This window comes from Amphiura filiformis, chromosome 6 (assembly GCF_039555335.1).
Source record: "Amphiura filiformis chromosome 6, Afil_fr2py, whole genome shotgun sequence".
NCBI classification, from domain to species: Eukaryota; Metazoa; Echinodermata; class Ophiuroidea; order Amphilepidida; family Amphiuridae; genus Amphiura; species Amphiura filiformis.
In genome coordinates this window covers 65,956,663-65,983,163 of record NC_092633.1, presented here as the reverse complement: position 1 = coordinate 65,983,163, position 26,501 = coordinate 65,956,663, and the positions used below count along the sequence as shown (strand labels likewise).

At 40.3% G+C, this 26,501-nt stretch overlaps 1 protein-coding gene across 1 annotated transcript in view; it reads right to left on the bottom strand.

Moving 5' to 3' along the window:
* The window catches only part of LOC140155846 (tyrosine-protein phosphatase non-receptor type 5-like), an 85,652-nt gene that overhangs the window by 27,353 nt on the left and 31,798 nt on the right, over positions 1-26,501 (bottom strand). The window contains exons 3-4 of the mRNA XM_072178836.1: positions 13,181-13,411; positions 389-502 (exon numbers count right to left, since the gene is read on the bottom strand). Of these exons, the coding sequence (XP_072034937.1) occupies positions 389-502; positions 13,181-13,300 (234 nt within the window). The 5' untranslated portion in view covers positions 13,301-13,411. The remainder of the gene's footprint in view (positions 1-388; positions 503-13,180; positions 13,412-26,501) is intronic.

Genomic DNA, 26,501 nt, shown 5'->3' with positions numbered 1-26,501 from the left:
CCTGTTGTTGCTTGGGGTTAATTGGGAACTGAAAATCTACAATCTTCAAGCCCAGAGTTATCATGTACTGGGTACACTGTATGGTGCTAAAAGCTTGCTCCAAATTACCCATGCAGAAATTTATCTTATGCCTGTGTGTATCACAAAATAATATGTGCCAGGGGGAACACACCTTCAAGTTAATTTGGTACCAATGTTAAGCCAGATTTTGCCCTTTCCAACATCCCTAGTCACTATCAATATGATGGAAAAAACCCAAACAAAGAAGGGCTGATTCCCTTTTCATTAAGGTCTAATCAAATTTTCAAGATTTTCATATCAATTCCAATTCCTGTGTTACTTGGATATATTACACTTATAGCAAGCACTTCCCATCCACGATACTCACCACTGCAAATACTATGACTATTATTGCACTTCCAAACCCGATGAGATACGGAGCATAGCTCTGCTCCCAGAAATGTGTGGGCCCTGTGATAACTTCATTGCCAAATAACTGTTGCTATGGAAACAAGACGAGGGAAAAAGATAAGTAAATGTGAATATCCTGTCAAGTAGTACATGCATGATGGATGGAACTTGAAGGAGATAATCAAACCATCAATTTGGATATCATCAGTATTGGCAAGTTTTATTCAGACTCTATGTATGCTGTATACAGCTTATTTACAATCACACAGACATGTTCAACAAAATGCTCAAACATGCACACAAGCACACGATGCACACACAGATCGACAGACACAAATATAATGTAAACCCAAAGTGTGCTTGAGACAAATTTTATACACTTGTACCCACTACAATAATAATTGCTCTCACTCTCTCCTCCTTCAAATCAACCTTATTCCAACTCACAATAACAATAACAATCTCTCTATCCTTTCATTATCATTGGACACTCACACTCATCATGCTCATTCTTTCAGTCCCTTCTCTCTCCCTCTTCTTCCATTCTTTTCAGTCCTCTTCCTCTCTCTCTTTTCCTCTTTATATCAACTTCAATTCATTCATATTTGATATTTCTTTCTGTGATTTCCAAATATCATCCCACCTACATTTCATCAAATATGTTTATAGTCAAAGTTATCATTATTGATTTTAACAGTCTAAATTAGTTGATGTTGATTTGAATTTACTCTCTACAGAAGTACGTGTTTATGAAATCTTTTGGTGTTCAACTAAAAGGGGTAGAAAAGTCACAAAATTTTGTTTGACAAATTTGTAAATCCATGTACGGTACTCAGTACCCAAAGATATATGCGTACAGCGCAATGACGGTAGTAAGCCAACTGTTGAGAACTGACCAATCACTGTCTTCGAATGCGTATGTCGCTAGGCTAGGTCAAGATTGTGTTATTCCATGGAAAGTGCGCTTGACGCAATGTGCGCAGTAGGTATACATCTGCTCTCGTGATCAAGAATTAAATATTTTGATTATAGTATTTGGGACAAAATCTTTCTGGTAAATGTAGAAGGAAGGGGAAAAGGGCATATTTGTGTTGTGTGTTGAGGTATACATGTGCTACAGCGTTTGTTTACCATGCCAAAATGTACCCCATCGACAGATGAAAGGTCTATGGTTCACTGCAGTTTGACCAGGTGTGTCCACAGTAAGATAGTGAAATGTATATGTCCTCTGTGTATGGATTTTTACCCAACATCCACATATGATAGCAGGAACATGTAGGGGTGTGTGTGTATCCCAAAAAAGTATACTTGGAGATTGTAAAAACAATCCCCTTGACTCATTTGATATTAAAATTTAAATCCTTCCTGTTCTAATTTGGTTAATTTTACATTTCCTACATATGTTGCTAGCAAATATTACAAAACAGAGATGTGTGCACACATCTGTTCAAACAAATGATGAAATCTCGCTGCAGAATCGGAGTGAAAATTTACAAAGCAAATAATGTAATTGCACACCTCCAACACAAACAAATGAGGAATGTAGCTAGCAATGTCACAGCTGAATGTCCTTTTATTCATCCAAGTCCACAATTAATTGATTGTAATGTGCCTGGAGAGTATGAATTGTGCATGCAGGTTGGACATAGATGAAGTTCACCACACAATTCAATTAAGCACTTCTACTATTTGACCACGGTTTCTTTTCTATGCTACAACAATGTGCAAATGGATATACCGGTGTCGCAAAAAAAGGTTAAGATTTTGTTAAAATAATCAAGTTAATGTTAAATTTCCTTTTCATGACATAATCTATGTACCCTCTAGTCCCTCTATTTTATCCCTGTCACAGAGTTGTCACCTGATTATAATATTTCTTTGAATTACTTGCAAAATACAAAATTACATTAATTTACACACTTTACTGCCGGCTAAAATTTTAAGGTATTTGTCTAAAATACTCTCAGGCAAATTAAGTGTAATTTCTTCATTTCAGTGATGGTTGACATATAAATTCCCTTCAATGTCTGTTGGTCAGCCTGGTAGCTGGCAATAACCCTGATCTCTGTGAATGTCAAGTTCACAACTTGTGTACTTAACCCCCATTTCACACCTTCCTGAGCAAGCTGTTTATGAAATTATGTCACATAAGGCAACACAAGGTTCATTTCCACTGCACTATTGGTGGGACATTTGAGTAGGTCCATCCATAGCATGGCAGATGCAGTATTTTATTCTGATGAGCAGAGAATAAAATTTGTTCAATTTTATTTCAAGATTTTAAATTTGGATGTGCAATATTGAATTTGTCAATGTGTTTCCTTTGTGCAATAAGTCCAACCACAAAAACATCAGAGAAAACTAATAAATAATATTTAAAGAAAACATATGGAAATATACATGTGTAGGTGTGATTGTGTTCCACTTAAGGCAGCTGTGTACTCTCAGATACGCATGTAGTAAAAGTGCCATAACTTTGTAATTATTCACGCAAGACATGTAAAAGTATACATTTTTATAAAGGCAAGACATCAATGAATCTCAATATAAGTACAGTTTTGGTGTAAAAACAACAATTATGAAGAAAATCACAAAAAGTGAATTTTTGACAATTTTTGTTCGGTACATCATAATAAAAAAACATGCTTTCCAAAAATTTTTGTTTTGCTTTTTTCTTAATCTTGAGGCACCATTCCAAAAACGTTTTTTTAGTTTTTGATATTGGCCTTATTTTTGGAGATATTGACCATATAAGGCATCAAAATGAACTTTTGAAAATTCACAACCGCCTATTTGCACAAAATGATGCCTAAAATTGGAAATAGACCAAAATATAAAAAAAATGAGAAAACCGTTTCTTAAGTCAATCATGCTTTTTATGATGAGCATAATTGCTTACCTATAGATGCTGTATTTATTGAGTTATCGTGTACCTAAATCGTCATTTTACCGAGAAAATGAACATTGAAGTAAAGGCCGTTGAAGTTTAAAGTGGTCACATTTTGCATTTTGATTGTAGCTTACAGGAGAATGCGGCAGTTCTCGTTTTTCTACCTTACATTACGTGAACATCGGGTAAATCCACAGCCCCTTGAGAAGTTTGAGCGAAATCTATTCATATCTTGATGTTTAAATCGGGGAAAGAACTTGAAAAAAAAATCACATTTTATCAGCTAAAACGGAGCCATTTGACCGCTAGGTTTTTGTGAAATCAGTGCTTCCGTGGTGTTTCCATAAGATGCGCCACGCATGCAGATAAGCGTCGCCGCGCATGCGTAAGCGTATCTGTGCGTTACCAAATTAACATTTATACGCGATACAGCGATGCGTTGTTCTTGTGCGTGTACCCTGCTGGTACAACAAAGATTTTCTTTCCTTTTAAATTTCAAACACGAGTGGAATAGTGAAATAAAATCCTTAACATATTGCAGTTGGAGTTTATAAATCTGGATTTTCATTCCTTGTATTTATAAAAAAACATAACAAAGTACAAACATATTAAAAAAAACCAATTTCGCGAAAGAAACAATGTCTAGAGTACACAGCCACGTTAATCGTTTTGCGATATTGTGATGGTTAGTCACCCTTGACACCCCTGTCAAATAGAGCTCATAAGTCAAGTTGCTAATGATAAAATAGTACTGTGTTGAAACTTAGCAGAAATTTGCAAGGATGAATAAATAATTTTGGAAAAAATTTCAGTTTTGTTGTACCAATGCAAAATACAGTATTATATCCTACATGTAACCTATTTTAGGACACTATAGTCAGTAATTTAGATATTGTTTTATTGTATTGTTTTATTGTATCTCTAAATGTTATGATGGGAAGTATAAAATTATACATTTTCAAGAAAAGAAATGATGCAACCAGCATAACAGATACCTGCAAAAATGACCAGTTTTTGAGAAAACCTCAAATTTGATTTCACTTTCCTGACTCGAGGAAGGTATACGGAATATGCGTAATTTATCAGTTTAACTATTATTGCTGGAAGTGTTTTAGATTTTTCACATTACACTGTAGTCTTGATTTGATTTGAGTTGGCGCTCATTTGGCGAAAATAAAAATTACACATTTTAAATTCCTGGAAGTGTTTTGGACTTTTCACAATACATCATAGTCTTGATTTGATTTGATTTGCTTTGCTTTGCTTTGCTTTGCTGCTCACATAGAGGAGATGCAGAAAACACAATAATAAAAATACAACCATGACAACTAAATTAATTTTTGTAAATTACATCACATAAACATGAAGAAAATGAGAATTGGGACTAAATTACCCAGGATAGCCGAAAATACCTTTGCAAAGGAAAACCTTCATTCAAGTGGGTCTTTACAATAGTAGTATGACGAAGGAAAAAATATTTATAAAACACCACTGAGATTACACACAAGGCCAAACAAAACCAATTACTGCAAAACAACAGAAATACCAAGAAAAACAAATTGAGATCAGTTCTTGATTAATTGGCTTGACCAGCATGGATTCATGGCTGTATCTAAAAATTGCTGGCATGGTCATCTGAGGAGGTTCTACCCATAAATAATTCTGCCATTTTGGTATGAAGTCTTATCCCAACATTAACTTCTGTCTGGTCAATCAAAACCATAGAATTTAGAATTTCTGACCAAATGGCACTTGCACATTTACAGTCTTATTTATAACATTCGGCCGAAGCCAGGCTAATCCCAATAGTGCTCAGAGGCTACTAAATTTAAGGGACGCCATCCGGATATGACGGGACAAGGATATGGGAAGAGGTCCGATTTTAGATGCAGGAGGAAAACCGGAGCACCGGAGAAAAACCTGCGAGGGACGAGCATGGATCGGCAACCAAACTCACATGTGGCGCCGCGGGGAATTGAACCAGGGCCACAGTGGTGAGAAGCGAGTGAGAAGACCACTACACTAACCCGCCCTCCCTTATCACTAAGGAAGAAAGAAATCAAATTATTTCAAAATGAAATTGCAAAAATCAAAATACATCATCACAGCAAAAGTGTATTAACCTGGAAATGAGAACCATAAAAAACACCTGATAAATTCCATTCATAAATTGTTCAGTTTTCCATTCGTTAACGGTGCAGTTGATGTTTGATAGCTCTGCACGCAATGCAATTATAGCTGCAGTCTTTGCTACATGTATGTTTACTGGCATCCATGCAATGTTTGAATACTGCTAAGCAATTCAATTCACAGAAATCTCTTTAATTCTGCATATTGTAGGTTATTGTGAAAAATAAATATTTAAAATTTACTTGTTATCAATAATCTTTAAAATCACCACTGATTTTGTTCAATTTTTTTAAAATTTTGTTGTTAATTAACAGCAGCTTGTTTTTGCAAAAATTATGTTGCTGTAAAAATTAAAATCTAATGACAACTGCATCATCCATCGCAGGCAAAATGCCTTGCCAAATGCGTTATCTTAAAAGTACCATATGTTAGCAACGTCTCCAGTCAGTATTAAATCATTATACACAGCCACACAGACAATACTAATTCAAGTCACAACCCTAATATCAGATTATGCTAGAAATTCCCATGCTTGGTTTTTCACATGAATTCTACTGAAAATCATGAAAAAAAAGTGTTTTAAAAGATAATATCCAATTGTGAGTGAAGTTCTTCGACAAGATACCATCACACATGGTGGAGTAATTCTGCAATTATCTTGCTCTCAGATCAGTACTTGTTTATAAATAACACAATCAAGGGGAAAAACAACATCCAGCTATAACAGTTTTAAGCCAACATTAAAGGTTGTATACATACATGTCTGGTTTACTTATGGCTCTCAGGATTTAAATGTCACACTACTTTAATTAAAAAACAAAACACAAGCATTGCTGGATAATTTATTGAGGAAATTGATGTAAGCCTAGTTGTATTTAACTATTTAAGCATGTATGGGAACAGAACATATGCCTGCCTCATTGCTGTATTGAACAAATCAGGTACATGTACACTGAGTACACACATCATATATTGTATGCATGTAATGGAATCTATTTCCACATTTTTTCCTCCGTATTTCACAGTCAACAAAACAGGAAACCTGATAAAGGGATTGTAATCCAAAACCATTGACTGCATGTTCAAAAACTTCCCAAGTCATGATAAATTGACTTTTTATAATAATTAAACAATTCTAAATATCTACATGTAGTCTGATATGCAACCAATTCCACATAGACCTCCATGCAACATGATGATACGTAACAGTTCCCAACACAAAACGGTAACCAGTGGCACTGATGCAATGATGGATGTGAAACTCTCTCGACTGGATGGGGGTGGGGCAAGGGGATTAGGGGGATAGCTGCTAATGCTCATCTCCCTGACCCCCTCCAAAAATACAAAGTCAGAGCGAACTTGTATCAGTTCCTTATATCAAATAATCTTACACCTGCAAAAATCAATTTACCAAGTTTTTGTATGTATGAGCCTGGAAATAATAGGCCCTAAAATAACAAGCCTATGAACTATCATCAGTATAAACAGAGATACAATTACAATACATTACAGTGTCATAATTACAGTGCAATTACTAGCTTCAGTAGACAGCAAGTAGTGAAGTTACTATCATCAGTAGACAGCAGTAACATTACTATCTTTAATAGATAGTATTAATAGACAGTAGTGCACTTGCTATCTTGAGTAGACAGCAGTGCCGTTATTATCTAAAAAAGACAGCAGTGCAATTACTAGATTTAGTAGACAGTACAGCTCAACTTACCATACTTTTCCTGACCAGACAGTCCATGCCAAAATTGTTACTACACCTTTACATTTCATCAAATCTCTTTTTTGATGTCTGTCATTTTGAACATCACACTTGAAAGATGTATGCTATGTAGAAACTTTATTTTGCAATTTCATAATTTGCATATTATTAGACAGCAGTACACTTACTCCCTTCAGAAGACATCACCACAATTACAATCTTTAGTCAGCAATGCATTTCTATCTTCAGTAGACAGCAGTTCAATTAATATCCACAGAAGACAACACCACATATGTGACCGTACATACGAATGAGCCGTAAATGTCCTCAATTGTATTCCGAGTTACAGTGTAAAATGGGCATGAAGGTCATATTCATAGGTATTTCAATTTGGTGCTACGTGTATCTCATTAAATGAGGTACACGTAGCACCAAACTGAGGTACCAATGAATACGACCTTCATGCCCATTTTACACTGTAACTCGGAATACAATTGAGGACATTTACGGCTCATTCGTGCTGTACGGTCACATATACTATCTTTAGTCAGCAGTGCATTAACTATCTTCAGTAGACAGCAATGCATTTACTATCTTCAATAGACAGCAGTACAATTTCTAACTGCAGAAGATAGCACCACATACACTATCTTTAGTCAGCAGTGCATTAACTTCAGTAGACAGCAGTACAACTACTAACTACAGAAAACAACATTACATACACTATCTTTAGTCAGCAGTGCATTTACTATCTTCATTAGACAGCAGTGCAATTACTATCTACAGAAGACAACACCACAATTGCTATCTTTAGTCAGCAGTGCATTTACTATCTTCAGTAGACAGTAGTCCAATAACTATCTACAGAAGACATCACCACAATTACTATCTTTAGTCAGCAATGCATTTACTATCTTCAGTAGACAGCAGTTCAATTACTATCTACAGAAGACAACACCACATATACTATCTTTAGTCAGCAGTGCATTTACTATCTTCAGTAGACAGCAATCCAATTACTATCTACAGAAGACAACACCACATATACTATCTTTAGTCAGCAATGCATTTACTATCTTCAGTAGACAGCAGTTCAATTACTATCTACAGAAGACAACACCACATATACTATCTTTAGTCAGCAATGCATTTACTATCTTCAGTAGACAGCAGTTCAATTACTATCTACAGAAGACAGCACCACATATACTATCTTAAGTCAGCAATGCATTTACTATCTTCAGTAGACAGCAGTTCAATTACTATCTACAGAAGACAGCACCACAATTACTATCTTTAGTCAGCAATGCATTTACTATCTTCAGTAGACAGCAGTTCAATTACTATCTACAGAAGACAACACCAAATATACCATCTTTAGTCAGCAATGCATTTACTATCTTCAGTAGACAGCAATGCATTTACTATCTTCATAAGACAGCACCAAATTTACTATTTTAGTCTACAGTGCATTTACTATCTTACTATTGCTATATTTAGCCAGCAGTGCATTTACTATCTTCAGTAGACAGCAGTCCAATTACTATTGCTATATTTAGCCAGCAGTGCATTTACTATCTTCAGTAGACAGCAGTGCAGTTACTATCTATTGCTATCTTTAGTCCGCAATGCAATCACCGGTGGTGATGCTATTGACAGCTTCATCCACAAAGAAGTCCCCATCAAACCTGAGATGTTGGTGTTATAAGGAAGCTTGTATATTTTTATCATGTTCATAGCCTCTTTTTTGTCACCGACTGTGGTAGTCAGTTTCAAAATCAAGCAAACAATTAAGAACAGCTTGCTCATTTTTAGGTCTATTCCTGCAAACCAATCACACTATCCCCTCACTCATCTTGGTTTGCATAGACTTTGATTCCTACCAAGTAAGAACCTGTTTAAATGCATTTATAATTTAGAATCATTCACCACTACACAGGTGTCTCTCCATGTACTGGCACTACCTTTAATATTGCAACTCTTGACAGAGAAATGCTTTATTAAACACATACTTATTTTTTCCCAAAGATCTCACATTGCTTACTCATGACACTTTCGATAAAACTTAGGGTATTTCAGGTCAGGTTATTTTGGTTTTCCCTTTTTGCCCCTTTCGCATGGAGCAAAATTAGCCCATTCTATCATTTTTATCTGAATGAATAATACATGTGTATTCAGGCTGTATCTTTAGTGTGTACATGTCAGCAAAATGTAGACAATCATGCCATATTTAAATGCCCTGTCATTTCTATATGAGAACAGAAATGCTTTGCTTCTAAACCACCAATGTCAACATAAAATAGAAATAAGGAAAATTGTAAAAGAAATTGAAAATAATTTGAAAAATGCATTTTAAAATTTGGGCATTTCATTGGGTTCTTATTAATGCAAATACTGTGTTATGTATGGTGCTAGTGCTGTATTATAAATGTCATACTGAACAGATAAAAATCAATACATGCTTTGAGCATGTTGGTGCAGCGCATCGAGAATAGCTCCAATCGGAAGTTCAAAATCCGCTTGCGGATTATAACTAAAATAACCAGTAGTGAAAATGATAAAACCCCAATTTCCATTAGGACCTTTGCTGCATACAAGGAAGGGGGATTGTAAATATTGATGAGATGCAGTATGAAATCAGCTTTGGGAGTTTACATGTGTCAGAAATTAGAATGCAGGGCTTTTTGAAGAGAACAGTTCTATTTGCAGAATTTGCGTTAAAGTCATTCACTTCCACACATATCAGCATTTTATTTTTATTTTTACATTCTGCGCTATCATTATTGTTGTTGTTGCTGATCTTGTTATTGGAAGAGAAGGTGCTGAGCAGGATGAATGATTATGATAGCTATTGTAAAATGTCTTTTAATTCAACCATTTTGCTGTGACAGTGATATATAATTTCTTATAGTAAACAATATCATATGTTATGTATAAAGAAACTGACCAGGTAATAATATTAAATGAAGATGGGGAGCAAAGAAACTTTGGCTGAAGTGGGACTCGAACTGGCAACCTTTGGTTTGCATGACCAGTTTCTACCATCTGAGCTATCCCACCCTGATGGACAGCGATCCCAATTACCAATATCGTTGCTCAGGCGGTGGTCAGAGCCATGAAACCATGCTTTTGCGTGGCTGAGGATCACACCCACATTAAGATACATCCCAGGAAGCAACAGAAGAGGATAAGTCAGTGAAGATGGCACTTTTAAATACTTATTATAGTAAACAATATATTCCATACAGAGAAATTGTTCAAGTAATAATATTAAATTGTTTTTTATATCTAATTTCTATCAAACCATGATGAATGATGATGATACTTTACTATAACATTTTTGATGATGATAAGACAAAAAACAACTTTGTGTCCTGCAGGATGCATAAATTTTGGTGTGGGGGGGGGCAGAGGGAAATTTTACTCCGTTTTGGTTTCTTTTATTTGAGAAATCCAGAAAAAAATGACATTATCAAGCAAATGAATGACAAAATTATCAGAATATTTTACCCTGGGTTTTATTGGCATATAAATCAAATCTATGAAAATCAACCTATAATGTTCCTATAGGCAATGTTCATATCTAACCTACTTGACAATTAATGTTTTTGCCTTTGGTATTTTAAGCCAAGTCAAAATAATTCTTAAGTTGCCACACACAGGACAGACATGTTGGAGTCAAGGTATATAGTACTACTGAAATGCTACCCACCCAACAGGAAACCTCTCCACTACCTTGCAATAACACAGTTTTATTTGTATCAAAATCAGCAAAATTTAGCTTTTAGACATACATGTAACAACAAAAAATCCTCCACAACTGATGCAATATCAAATCCTATAATTTGCCATCATAATCGGAAGTGGATTGAGGGTAAATAAGGTGCCAAACCACCCACAACACATTATATTTCACATGATTACTTACTGATACTAAATTATGACAGATGGCATGACATTTGGCAAAAATTGGGTCAAGCTTAGCAGTAGATTTTCACCATCAATACACTCAAATAGCTACTAGCTAGCTACCTACATGTAAACAGGAACACACCTGCATAGCACATGAACACATTGCAACATGCTCAACTGATGATGCTATGGAAAAAATGCTATGAAAAAATGATTTTCTTGTACAATGAACAATTTGTGTACCTTATATAGCCTGAATTTGTTGCTTGTTGACATATTATTGATATATTATTATTTTTAAATATTGAGAAAATTATGCCTCAAACATAATGTGCTAGTCAAATCAGTATCTTCTTAGGTTAGATCCCAGGAAAATTAAAAGAAGTGTTAATTACACATGCATTATTGTTTTCCAATTTATGCATGAAAATGTATCTTCTTTTTTTTCAAATTTTTGAAATATGAAAATTAAATGAAGTGGAATTGCTCCCATAAACTAAATACAAGCATGCGTGCCCTAAAGGGAACAAACATGTTTTTGTTTGTTGTTAGCCTAATTTACCCAGCTATTGGTGTCAACTGCTATAATATTCTGGCAACAATTTTATTGAATAAGCTAGAATTTACATAGTGTGCATTCATCCTTCCATTTCAGCCTCAAGCTAGATATATCAACATAACCCATTCTACCATATTAATGAGGTTATTATTATCCCTACCAACAATAATGCTTGCGTATTAATGTATCCATGCCACGATATAATCAACCTAATGTTCCATGCTTCATGCGCTATATGTTATACTCTACATCTCGTTGACATGCCATCACAAAAACTGTCACTTCATCTTTCATTGAAATAACGTCTAGCTGTGATCACCATTGAAGCACTCACATGCACTACCTGAGCTTCAATAAGACACAAGCTAGGCCAAGCCAGTGTAAACAATTCACTCGGTTCACATTTCCTCACTCACTTAGTTGCTAATTTCCAGTGCTTTTTATCATGATGGAAATTTCAATTACTGACAACTGGGTTCTTTTAATTTTTGTTAAATTTATCTCTCAGTTTATTTTAACATAACATGTTTCTAGAAACAACAGTAAGAGGGTTAAATGCAATGGGCTATTCCAGTTGAAATCCATACACCCCTATGGAAGACATTGACCTTAATCTTCCACAAAAGGAGTGTGAATTTCAAATGAGGATACCAGAATGGGTGACTCCATTTCACATCTACACCCCCTGTGTGGGTGATGTTTTATTTCAACTGGAATAGTCCATTTTCAATTTCACAGCATCAGATATCTAGCTTTCATTTATCTGCGTAACTTTGCCTTCATACTTTATGTATGAATTATGTTCTAAGATATTGATGAAAAGAGAAGCGTGTATTCTCATATACTTCATGTGGATGCAGACTTGGATGTGATACACAGAGTGTGGTTATCATATAGACAGTCTGTGTGACTATACAAGGTCAAAGTCCAATAACGATCAATAGAATGCAATAGCATTTACTTGTACATCCATATCCACCCCTGAACTCAAGATCATAATAATTCACAAGGCACGTACAAACCCAGTATTAACTGAGTTTGGTTTGTAAGTTTATGGTTTCTCTCCTCTCCCTCATTCCCTCATACTCGCCATCTCTCACATACTAGCAACACATACTTAATTAATGAACAGCGAACATCTATCCCACATAATATCTATCATTTAAATAAAATATAACTATATAATTAAAAAATATGAACATAGAACATCCAATGCACATAAATATATAATTTGAAAATATGTTAAAAATTAACTAAGGAATGAATTAAAGAGTTTCATTTGTAGGATTATTTCATACAATTGGTGATTTTTTGACCGACAAATCCAATGTTTTGTACTCACTTTCTGAGCTTTCGATGATGATCAAGATGACATAACCATTCATTGAAAGCTCAGAAAGTGAGTACAAAACATCGGATTTGTCGGGCAAAAAATCACCAATCATAAGGAAATGAACGTCTCAATGAATGAAGCATACCAATTAATGTTACTAAATGGGTAGTTTTTAGTTAATTTTTTACCAAAGTCTACATTCTGTTGTATAGATAAATCAAGACCCAAGCCTACCTCAGTGATTGCTGGATCTGTATTAGTTCCTGTTCCTCCTCCTGCAGCGCCACCAGGAGGTAAAGAGTCATCAATAGCCGACAACTCTATGGCAGGTTGGTGGATGTAGGCAGGAGGCATCGTCCCTCAATCAGCGATGACCGACTGATGCAATCACATGAAGCCACAGTCTCTGGTCATGAAGCCCCGCTTAGCGTATGTTACCGCATCAAGATGATCTAAACGGTTTATCTGCAAAGTCAACAAAAGAGAATTCAAGTTATTATAATAGATTCCATAAGAGCTTGGAGCTTTGGCTAAAGATTAAAGAGCATTGGACCTCAACCACATAAGGAACATAATAACATAAGTATTATTAGTGTGGAATCAATGAGCCCTTATTCACCTGTACAAGTATCTATTAACCCAGGTTTTATCATTTAGAGTTTAGGTTTTAAGGGTTAAAGATACGCAAACTTGGGTTAGGGGTTAGGGATTAGAACAAAGGGTTGGAAGTCATTACTTCAATTTTAAGTTATTTCAGCATTGACACTATGCCTACATGTAAAAAAAGACAATTAGCCTGAACAACCATCCAAAAACATTCTAACCCAAAAAGTCTTTTGTTATTCTTTGATCACAGAAAGCCCCCAAAAGTTTGGCACTTCTGTGAAAAGAAAATCTCAGAATTATGCTCACGTTTTACCATTTTGGGACTTTTTGCTACATATCAAGAAAATCCTGAACAACCAACATTTACCTCCATGTTTTGCCTATAAAGTCATCAATGTAAAGGCTGTGTCAGGACCAAGCATTAAGAATTCAGATACAACTACAACATATATCTGCTTCAATTTCTTCAACGCTGACAATTCACCCACCTTTTCAGCTTTCAGATGGAAGCAATTCTATTTATGACAGACGGACTAATGTGATTGACATTTTAATCAAAATTGTTTTTTATTTATAACAAAAAAGAGAGTGAATGGGTAAAAAAGCATGCTAGTACTGTAGACTTTTATATAAATACAAAAAGTACAAATTAAAAATTGTGAGAAATTGCTGCTTTCACAATCGATCAAAATAGTACATTTTTGCTTTCTCTAAAAATATTTTCCTACTCGTTATTGATAATTTTGCAGCAAAGCAATTAACCCAAAGAAACAGCCATGTCAGCTACTGCTGCACACATTCTTCCTATCTGACCTTTAAATTAACAGAACGAGAAGTCCAACGTATTGTATGAAATAATAAACTCACTCATTACCAAATTTGTCACAAAATGGCAACCTTTAATCAAGCATGTTTGAAACAACAATGAAGTACTGTTTGAACAGCATGTTATTGAAGAGATGACAAATTGCCTCAAATAAATCAATACAATATAGTACAAAAACACAAATCGTGTATCATTCATGCATGTTTGCCTAATTCATTTTTTAAAAATTAACAAAATTGGGAAAAAAATCATTAACCTATTTCTTGCCTTAATTAATCAATAACATTCTCATTTCCTATTTGCATAATATCACATGGTGGCTCATGTGTAGTACCTGCTATGTGTGCTGGGTCCATATGGACACATAGTTAATTAATAAGAGAGTGTAGTAGGGCTGGTACACATACAAGTGAATATGTATATCTGGTTTAGCTATTTAGTATGCATCCCTATAGACTAGCGGTGTTTAGAGCCACTCAAGGTAATGTCCAATTTTCACCTTTGGAGAAACTATTTTTAGCATGTTTATTAGTTGTGTGCATTGGGTGTATGTTTGTAAAGACCTACTAATGAGAATATTGATTCAATATAGCTTGACAACCGAGGACACTCAGGAACTGAGGACGTCAGTGGTTCCCTTTCTGTACTAACCAGCGCATTGCAAACAACTTAAACATGCACAGAAGTCCATGTTTCAGTTGGATAGTAAAAAGTCAAGACGGTCCACGGTTTAGAGCAAAGCTATGGTCTTCCTTATAGGAAAGGCTGTTACAGGTCTTTCCAAGTAGGGGTGTGTGTACGCTCTCTCTTCCTCTACACCCTCCTTTCTGCCCTCTCTCTTACACTCTCAACTTCTTGTCTCCTTTTTCTCTCTACCCTCCTCCATATGTCTCTTTCTCTCTCACTGCATATTTCATTCCCAACTTAATAGCACACCTGGGCCGTAACAAACCGGGCTCCCGGGGACATGGACATCCCCCCAAGCCGCCCTATTTTTTATGAAAAATTTGTTATGTTTTTCTTTGTAAATTTCTTCTAATTTTGGCACATATTTGTATTTTGGCTGTCCCACATTTTGATGGCCGCCCCCACATTTTCAACCTTGCTACAACCCTGTAGCACACTTTCTAACTGTGGGCCTTGTTTATAATGTACCCTACAAACTGATATATCACGATTACAATTTTACAAGACTGCCATTTCAAACACAGCAATTATGTGGATGGTTAACCGCAAATGACAATTCACCACACAAATCCCATCATCAAATTAAAATGTCAATCTCAATGGAATTATTGTTATCAGAAATATGATTTGTTTACTTTATTTATTGCTTTTCAGCATTTGTTCAAACCCACACAAAAGGCAATCTATCAAGCAGTTTATGAATTGGAAATTCATAATACGAATAATAAAAGTGATTTGAAAAAAATTTGTTTTATAACCCAATGTGCACAAATCTTGTCCCTACCTCTGATAAACCTACCACATACAAGCATGGTAATAATGTGTACTATTTGCTAGTTTTAGATATTAAACCTACTGAAATATTGAATAAAGAGTTTAACTTTGACACTACACTATTTTTCGCTCACCTGGAACATCCTACTATCAATCACATGACGTCATCAGTGAGGAATATCCCGAATGTAGCCAAGCAAGATACCATTACAGCATCACAATCTGCAGAAGACGCTAGTCGAACTAGTGAAAACATTCCAAGTGAGTGAAAAATAGTGTAGTGTCAAAATTAAACTCTTGATTCATTTTATCTACCACTACATAATGAATATCCACTCGTATACTAAAATATTGCCCGATTTACGCATCAGCTGAAGTATATTACAATTCCCCCAAACAGTCTATTCCTATTCTAATCATGTCACAGGTTAGTAATGAATGGCAAAAACAGACAACATCATGGCTTCATAACATGAAGTACATGTAGCCAATGGCAATTGTGACGGTCCACAAAGCCATGTTTGAATCATAATTACCAAGCAAATTTACATAGCTATGGCTTCCACATTATTGCTAACTTCTGATGACATAATGCAATGTCTGAAGCAAAACAAGTTACCTACGGATTGTTTCATAGCAGATTTCAATGCAGATAGACTTATAGTTGATCAAATTTTATAAGAAAGACACAAGAAAGCTGCTGCAAAAATACACACACCATGTTGTTGCAGTATCTCAATTTGCTACAGAATACGCATCTTTTGAATTCCTACATTATCATTCATCTCACAGTATTCAACCAGTCATTAATTTCATTAGATACGCACAAGAATAAGCGCCCCCAGGCAGGCTTCTTCACAGTAAATAACATTTGAAATTTGCTTTTCAATGTAATTCTCATTGGAGTATTTTGTTACGATACAGCATATTTCCTTTTGGCAAAATTATGATTCCTCTGGATATTTATTTTAAACATTTTTCAATGCATTTTTACATTGCTTTATAGTACTACATGGTACATTGGCCTCTTTTATCATGTAATAAATACATGTATATGCATGTGAAATGTGCATTCTTTTATGGTTAAATTTTCTTCAGTGGCTGTGCTTGCCTAATTCAGCTATTTAAAGAATTAAAGACCCATTTGGAAAAGGTTGTTTTATACACCGTTTTTCATCGTATGAATTATCCTGGTTTTAAAATTTTGTTCTTAAATGTATTTTTAACATCACTGTGAACTTCCTGCATAACTAAAATCAGACAAACAGAAATGGCTACTTGCATCATAGGGACAATCACTTTTCCATGGCGTGATAATGACATGTAAATTGATAAAAAAAACTTTCCCTTTGCCCTTGGTAAATATTTTCCTGATAAGGATTTTAAAGGAAACAAAACTACATTATAACCAAGTGATACAGATCACCACGAGGTATACTGTAAACTTGTGGTAAATTGTAGCAATCCACACTACCGGCTATTTTATCTTATAGATGGATAAATATTATGTTGAATAGTTACAATTAAGGGCAATAACATTATATTGCTATCTACTGAAGACAGCACTACTATCATAAAGGAAGGTGACCTGATATATTTGGAAAATCAAATTCTTTAAAACTTACATTTAACATAAAATGTCATCCCTTCCAAGCACTCATGCAAAAGGAACATGTAAATATTTTTTTGTAAAGGTGACTAATTTCTTATGGAATTACCAACATTTATACATCTAATCTATGTTTTTAAAAATGATAATCATCATGATCATATAATAATAATATATTGATTTCAAGTGAAAGACCCTATTTGTCTCAGTACCATCTTGAAATTAGAAGTTCCAACTTGGTGTATTTCTGAAGATATCATCTAATTAGTCTCAAACGTGGTATACCACATGTTGAGACTAGTTCGACAGTGTTTTGATGATTTCGTCAGAAATATACCGATTTGGAATGCCTAATTTCAATATGTTAATGAGAATAATATGAGCTTTCAACTGATACCAAAATATGCATTTTGATGGGGTAAAGTTGGAGGCTGTCAATCAGGTTACCCACCTTTAAGGGCTGGGGTATGAACGTTTGGACAGTATTTATTGTGGGACATTAGAATACATCAGACATATCGAATTGCATTCTGAATACGAAGAATGTCATTCTGATATCAAATAATTTTGATTTTTTGAAATTCTCAATTTAATACACATTTTATGGCAAATCATTAAAAATTGATATTTTTGATATTTAACAGTACTTGAAGTAAACTTTATAAATCTGATGATTTATACTTAAAGTGTATGTAGGTGGGATGAAAAGCCGACGATCAATTGAAAATTTTGAAAAAATTTTCCCAAAACACCAAAAAAAAAAAATCCATATCTTCAATATGAAAGGTCAAAATTTTCAATTGACCGTCGGCTTTTCCTCCCTGCTACATACACTTTAAGAATATGTCATTAGATTTATATAATTTACTTCGAGGACTATTTTTCAAAATCAATTCCCAATGGTATGAAAACATTGCATCACAAAGTACTGCTATTCTTACGATTATTTTAAACAATCATAGTTTTTGTCCTGGGACACGTGTTAGTGTGCCTCCTATTGACGAAATTGCATTCAAACTAGAAACTAGATTTTACTTCCTGGAACAACAACAATGGCTGCTGCAAATGATCAAATGTTATGGCCATGTATATTGCAGCAAAATTGTAGATATTTGGAAATGAACACTCAGTAAAAAACAGAATCTGTACAAGTGGGGGTTATAAACTATTTTACAAAAACTTGAAAATTATGTTAAAATTGAACATTGTTGGTAACATAATTTGATTGCCTCGTTAAATTGATTGTTGGGTTTTTTAATTGTGATAATCGGTTATTTTTAACAATCTTCTGAGCTTTTTATATCAACCTTCCATCTACTGAAGACAGCAAGTTATCTACTGAAGATAACACTATTGTCATTCTAACATGCTAACACTGTTCAATTTTATCTGCTTCAGCTAAAATCATGCTAAAATCTACTGAAGACAGCCTTTCTATTATTATAATTTAATTAAGCTTTTGTCTACCATCGGTAGGAATGCCATGCAGTCTGACCTGTCACAAACAATTTGGAACAATCTCGCCCAATCTGGACCTATTTGGGTTTTTTTTGACACACCACAGGTTGATATGAACTGGTTAGCCTCATCCCGATCCATGCTAGCCTTTCTAGATCTGATCCGATCAAATATTCATTGAAAACTGAGAATGATGATGACAGATGCATGTCATAGTGAACACAGTGTGTAGTTGTGTAATTACTCAACAATAGTGATCTCACTCAGGTCCGTACATTACCCATATACCAGGCACACTCACCTGAAGTAAGGTTAGTGAACACAATGTGTATGTAGTGCGTAATTACTTGACAATCATATAGCATTATCATTTAGTTAAGTTCATAATGTAATGATTGTCAAGTGTTCAGGTTACCCCTCAGGGCATTAGTAGGTAACATCATGTTGCTATCTACTGAAGATAGCCCCATTTTAACATTTCTGCAATTGTTAAGCTTATCTAATCTTCTGTTCATACCAATTAGTCCCAAACAAAAAATGTTTGGTAGACTCATAACCGGTGCGATCTTACCTTTCCGATGTTGATTAAGATACTTCTTGCATCGATCCCGAGATGCGGAAAAAACCAATAGTCATTTTGTCCCACATAAATGAATAAATAACAAAAACCCCGATCCCCGGTGGACTCCCCAAAGGTGACGTCACACCATCTGATCGTCCCTTATCCGACTTGGGATCCCCTACTCGGACCAAACTTGTAGGGGGTGGCCGGGGTCCGGGATAATCAACATCGGAAAGGTAAGATCGCACGGTTATGAGTCTACCAAACATTTTGTTTGGGACTAGACTCAGTACACCGGTCGATCTTACCGTTCCGATGTTGATTAAGATACTTCTTGCATCAACATCTGAAAGATCGATCTAGCAAGTAACCGACGGATGGAGGTACAAGATTGGTCAGCATCTGATCAGGGATCGGGAGCGGTAACGATGGTTTTCGCGAGGTCAGAAAATATTTTCCCCCAACGGTCGGGAAACAAAAAAGACCACGCGATCACAGACATAAACCTCCTTACTTAATAAGTTTGGTGGTTAAGAATAGCGACACTGGTTATTACCATGCTGAGTATTCTGTATAGTCTGAAAACCTGGTACCCGTACACCACCGTATTATGATCGCCCGAACAATGTCCCGGTAAACCTCCGCCCGTCTCTGATTACTAACGTAAGCGGAAGTATCGTAGAGAAGGGCGAAGGTGGCTTCCGGGACACCGCCTGCTAGATCTCCTCAAGGGACAACCGAGCGGTATACCCAAGATGATGAGATAGCTGCAGTGTCGAGTGGGTCGTGGGACGCGAAACCTTCGCGATCCCCGGACCCCACCAACACCTGGACCAGCCATTGCGACAGCGGCTGGACCGAAAACTCTGTAAGGGTGATGAATGCGGTCGTGAGTCCCTCGCAAGGCTTGTGTTCGGAAGAAATAGTGCTGCAGCGCCTTCGGACACCCCAGCCTATCTTTGGCTTCAGCCGAACCTTGCCCAACCCTGGGGATTGGAGAGGGACGAATGTCGGTATGCACCGCGCCCGTTCGTAGTCACGAGAACAGAGCGCCGAAACAGTGTCGCTCCAGTGTTTGTGAACACGGAAGCTAACCTCGAGACCGTGTGCAACTCAGCACCGCCGTCCCGAAGCCAACGCCAAACCGGAAAGCCATCTTGAGAGTTACGTATTTAAGCGTCGCTTTTGACGGAAGGTCAAAAGGGTGACCCTTAAAGTAATCTAAGACTGTGTTGGGATCCCTTAGGAGGATCACTTTCCTTTTTGGTAGACGCTCGTTGAACATACCGTCGAGGCGTAGACTAATAAGGTAACCATCGGCTATGATAGTCGACCGCCTCAAACCTCGGTGAATGGAGAGGACAGCTGACTTATAGCTGGCCCCAGTGGCCCGCTGAAGTCTTGCTTGGAACTTTTCTGTCAGAAACTCCGGAACTAGCAGCACAGAGGCTCTAGCGGGAGAGCTATTTGTCTCATTGCACCAAGCGTAGTATGGAGCCAGACTCTGGCTATATCGTGCACGGAGGGTAGACTTCCGTCTAGCCCGGCGATGAGAAAACAGCTTCTGATGAAAAGTATCCCTCCGCTGCGTGTTCCCTGGTAAGGGCCATGCAGCTAACTGCAGGTGCTCTAGTGATAGACTGGGTACCTCCGCTCCGGGCATCCGGAGTAGATCTGGTACCTGGGAGTGCCAGCGGCCTTGCCGCTAGCAGAATGACAATGCAGTCTTCCCACCCGATCTTGGTCACCACCCTCATGAGTAGTGAGATCGGAGGGACTGCATAAGCTGTCATCCCTCCCCAGTCTATGGACAGAGCGTCCACGGTGAATGCTTGGGGGTCCGTGACCCTTGAGCAGTACACCGGCAGTGGATGAGTGCGATGACATGCGACCAGATCTTTCGAGGGGTGGTACATCCCTTGAAGATCGTCTGAGCGACCTGCGAGCAAGGGACCATTCTGCTGGTCCCGACACCCTTCCTCGTGACAGATTGTGCGCGAGGATGCTGGTGACGCCAGCGATGTGTATCGCTCTCATCGTAATCTGCCTGAACTTGCACCACCCTATCAGGTGTCGTGCATGCAGGCTCAATCGTGGTGGCCCGGAGTCCCCTTGTCTGTTGGGGTAGGCTACCACGGTTGTGTTATCCGTCAGGACAACGTTATGTGATTCCACGATCACCTCCTCGTAAACGAGGGAGGTTGATGTGAAACTCTGTCTCTATGGCCCCATAGGCCCGAGGCGGAGTCTCCGTGGATGTGGACCCCAGCCCGTTTTGACGCTATGGTCGTCACTACGTGACATACCGGGGGGGCAGGAAACCTGACACACTGGGTCAAATTGGGCTGATGGGTCCACCACCAGAGTTCCTCTCGCGCGATCTCCGACAACGGAACCGCGAGGGATATGGGGTGACGACTGGGCCTGCAAGCAGGCTAGAAGGTGTAGTTGGGTACGCCTAACGTAGAAACGGCAGTACAGTACGAGGTCTACCATCCTGGCCATTAGGCCTACCACCTTCATCCATGCCACAGCGGGTTTTGCCCGAGACTCGGCCAAGAGTCAGGTACACCGCACCATGTTCGTCACCCGCTCGGGTGAGAGCACCGCGAACCCCTCCGTGAGGGAGACCTGGGCCCCTACAAATAGTGGTGACTGCGTCGGGACCACGCTGGACTTTTTGAGCTGATCAAAAATCCAGGGTCCCGCACCCTACGGACTATCAACCCCAGGAGACCCGTAGCCCTCAGTGGAGTGCGTCCGTATATGAGCCAAACGTCCAGGTAGCAACTGATGTTGACACCCCTGTGCTTCAGGTACGCTGCCACCGCTCTGACCAAGAGTGTTAACACCCTGGGAGAGATGGACAGGCGGATGGCGGTATCAAAACTGGTAATTTTGATCCTGTACCTAGAAGCGCAGATGCCTCCGATCTTGAGAGGCGATTGGCATATGCAGATAGGCGTCCGAGAGATCTAGCGATGCTGTTCCCATGCCCCTGATGGAGCAGGCTAGCACCGAGGCGAGAGTCCCCATTCTGAACCTCTTGGGCCTGAAGAACGTGTTCAACAGCCTGCGGTTCCGGATGGGGCTCCCGTCGCCGGTCGCCGGTCTCCTTGGAGCCAATGGCTCCAAGATCACCCGTAGAACGGGGGTAGACCGGGACAATCGCCCGCTTCGTGAGAAGCTGTGTGATCCCTGTCAGTAGTGCCCGGCGCTGGGGGCCGTCTGGCGGTACTACTGTGGACCTCTGAAATGTGCAGATGAATGTGGGGAGACTGGGTTGCCAGTCTGTAACCCCCACTCACCACTGACCATACCCAGGCGCTCAAAGAGATGGTTTCCCACCTCTGGGTGAAAGCCATAAGCGGTCGCCCACTGGGAGATCCCCTGTGGAAAAACCGCTGAGCCCCCAGGAATGCTCTGCCTAGCTTCCCTTGGAAGAGCGCTTGCTCTTCTTCGGGCTTGCCAGCTGTTCCTGTGCTACCCTTGCGCCTCCCAGAAATGGGTGCTGCAGAGGTAGTGGGCTCGGGTACTGTTGGTGGTGCACGGCCTGCTGAAGTCGGAGCTCCTACCCATGGTAAGGGCAGTTTCCGACCTCTTCAGAGTGCTCCCGTTGGTAGCTTCTTTGCACGGTCCTCCACCGTGGCGCAGAAGCATCCAAAGAGAAAAAGGACCCTGCCTTTCCATCGCGTTGCGCGATTGGAGTGGCAGGCCCCTCCCCGGCGCTGAGTGGACACCCTATGGGCTAGGCCCATGGAGCTCTCGTTGAGGCTAGCTGTTAGCACCGCTAATAGGCTCACCTCATGGAAGAGCTCAGATGTTGTCTGAGCGTGATACGCTTGACGACATCTGGGTCCCTCTCGGATCCCCTCAGGTAGGTCCCGTGGTCCTCCCGCGTTACACGCAGAGGAAGCGTGCAAGCACGCGGCGTCATAGCTCTACTGAACTCGACAGCCCTACGATATCTGCCCGTGAGGTTTGCCGGGAATGAGAGTGCAGGCGTCCCCTGTGAGGAGCAGCAGCTGAGCATCCTACTGAAAGGATCCCCTGGTCCTCCTCCATGGACTCCCCTTAGGGGTGTCCGGAGGAAGATCAGTGCTGTTGCTCCCCTCGCGGGCAGCGGGGAAGGAGACTGTAGTGATGTCACTACCGGACTCAGCTTCCGACTCCTTTCCCTCGCCCACAGTATCCGTATCATGCTCCGATGATGGCGTTAACTGAGGACGGGCATCTGAAAGCGGGTAAGAAGGCATAACCACTGTGTGGCTCGCCGACTACCTGCCAGCAGAAGAGGGAGTACTCCCGCAAGACCCTGAGGTATCCGCCATGGCACCACTGGGTCCGCGATGCTCTCGCAGCCGTCGTCCTAGCGCTTAGCAGCACGGGCCTACCCTGATCAAGATCTGGGTTAGCCCCATGCCGGCTGGCCTGGTCAACAGCTGATGTTGGTACTGCGTGGCCATCGCTGGCGACACTTGCCACGGTGCTAGGCGTGGAAGAAACACCCTGCGGCGGGTACCACGGGCATACCCGCCGGCAGCTGACCCTGAAAGGATCCGCCACCAGGGTAACCCCATGGTACTGCAGTACCAGCACCGCCTCCCCCTTGTTGCCACAGAGACTGTGGCGACTAAAGCGGTGCTGCGGTACCGGTGCGGTATCAGCGTGGGTACCCGTGAGGGTTCCCAACTGTGGACCGCTGTACCCTCGCCACACTGCGTTCCCTGTTTGGGGATCAAGCTGTGTGCTGGCGTGGTACTAGCGTAGGTGCCCGTGAGGGCTCCGGCTGTGTACCACTGTACCCATGCCTCACTGCGTTCCCCGCAAGGGATCAAGCCGATGTGTATGGGTACCCGCTATACCGGCTGTCCCTTGGCTAGAGGGAGCTTGCCTGGTACCACGGGTAGCTGAGCGTGCATACCCCCGATCAATCACCTCGCCACCTGAATAGGCAGCGTCAATCAATGGAGCTATGCCCTGTTGATTTGACAGTGATCGATCAAGAGAGGGTAATTGACCCATTGACGGTAATGGATCACCCACGCTCCGCTGGCTCTCGAGGACATAAGTGGGTTGTTGATCAGCTAGGCTGTTCAAGCTACTTACTGTACCCTCTAGAGCTTCGCCCAAGGTCGCTGTGTGTGGCGGACCACTCACGGCAGCTATGGGCGGGTGCATAGCGGCTACCACTGAAGTCAAGCCGTGGCTCGTCTTTGTAGCTGCCACCGAATGCACCTGGGTCGCTGTCCCGTGAGAGACTGCGAGCCCAACCCCTGAATAATCGCCAGCCAGTCCCTGTGGACAGCCAGCAGCTATTCTAGGGCCCAGGGTATCACTCGGCGGTCCCGCCATGGAACGCTGCCGTGTGACAACCCCAGTTGGTTCTGCTAAGACTACACCCACAGCGTTAGCCGCGTTATCGTCTCTGCTGAACCCATGCATGCTAGGGTTCAACCCAGGCAAGCCCGGGTACCCTTGCATGCTGCCCGTCGCTGGCTACTACTGTGGCTGTTTGAGCCTGTAGATATGCCTGCAACAGGCGGGTGTCCTCCTGCTAAAAACCCGTGAGGATTTTCGCTAGAGGACTGGTATCCTCCTGCTACAAACCCGCTAGGGTTTTCGCTGGTGGTTACCGCTCTGCTGCCTGCTACTTTGCTCCGACGTATAGTCAGTGCTTTCGCTGGCTGCTGAGCCTTTGGACGCGCTAGCAGTCCCGAAGGAACCGCCTGCTTGTCCGGGGACCGGAGCCCCTTAAGCAGACCTGCCATGACCCATAGGGGCTGTCACAGCAGAATCTACCGTGTCGACTGGTATCCTCCTGCTGCAAAACCCGCTAGGGTTTTCGCTGGTGGTTACCGCTCTGCTGCCTGCTACTTTGCTCCGACGTATAGTCAGTGCTTTCGCTGGCTGCTGAGCCTTTGGACGCGCTTAGCAGTCCCGAAGGAACCGCTTGCTTGTCCGGGACCGGAGCCCCTTAAGCAGACCTGCCATGACCCATAGGGGCTGTCACAGCAGAATCCACCGTGTCGACCTTACCAGTGCCCTTGGTAGATTTCTTCTTCGTCTTATGGCGATGGCGACGGAGCCTATCCAAATCGTCAAGCTGGAACTCGGAGAGTCCTAAGCAAAAGAAAGACATCTAGAAGATCGTGAGCCCGCCCAGTGGCTGAAACAGAGCGGGTGTGGGTCCCGCTCCGTCACCAGGGAAGGGCAAGCCCGACAGGGCCGAGGCGAAGCGAGGAGAAAAGGGAGGGGGGCACTTCCCCCCCCCAACACGCGACTCAAGCCCAGTAAGCAAACCTGAGCACGGAGGCTGGTCGCTAACGTTAGTGGTAAAGTAAGGACTGGCTAACTTTATTACTAAAATGTCAGACGGGTCCCTACCAATCCCCACCGTATGAATATCTGATTAACTCGTCTTTATTGGACGGTAATGAAGACATAACGATAGAGTAATCACCCTAACATAGCAACAATAACCTACCGTACATGAAATACAATGTGTATGTACAAACATCTATTGTAACTTACAGGCTGCAATGGTTGTTTTACGTGGGAAACAAAATGAATGGCGTCAACGAGCGGCCATTTTGAATTGCTCGTGTGTCCCGTATATAAACGGAGGCACGATATGTAGCTAAGTTTTGGATCGTTTTCTGTCACTTTTTCGCCAGTAAATGCCGTCAAAACTATCCTCAGCCGAACAATACCGGTTTGGTTTTACCTAAGGTGTGAAACTACAACCGTATATCTCGCCTTTGGTCGAGAAATTGATACACAGTGCTATGAACAATCGATAGGCACGCCTGTGTCAGTCGGAGACCAAGGAGGATAAGGACGATCATATGGTGTGACGTCACCTTTTGGGTGAGTCCACCGGGGATCGGGGTTTTTGTTATTTATTCATTTATGTGGGACAAAATGACTATTGGTTTTTTCCGCATCTCGGGATCGATGCAAGAAGTATCTTAATCAACATCGGAAACGGTAAGATCGACCGGTGTACTGAGTCTAAGCTATCTGCTGAACA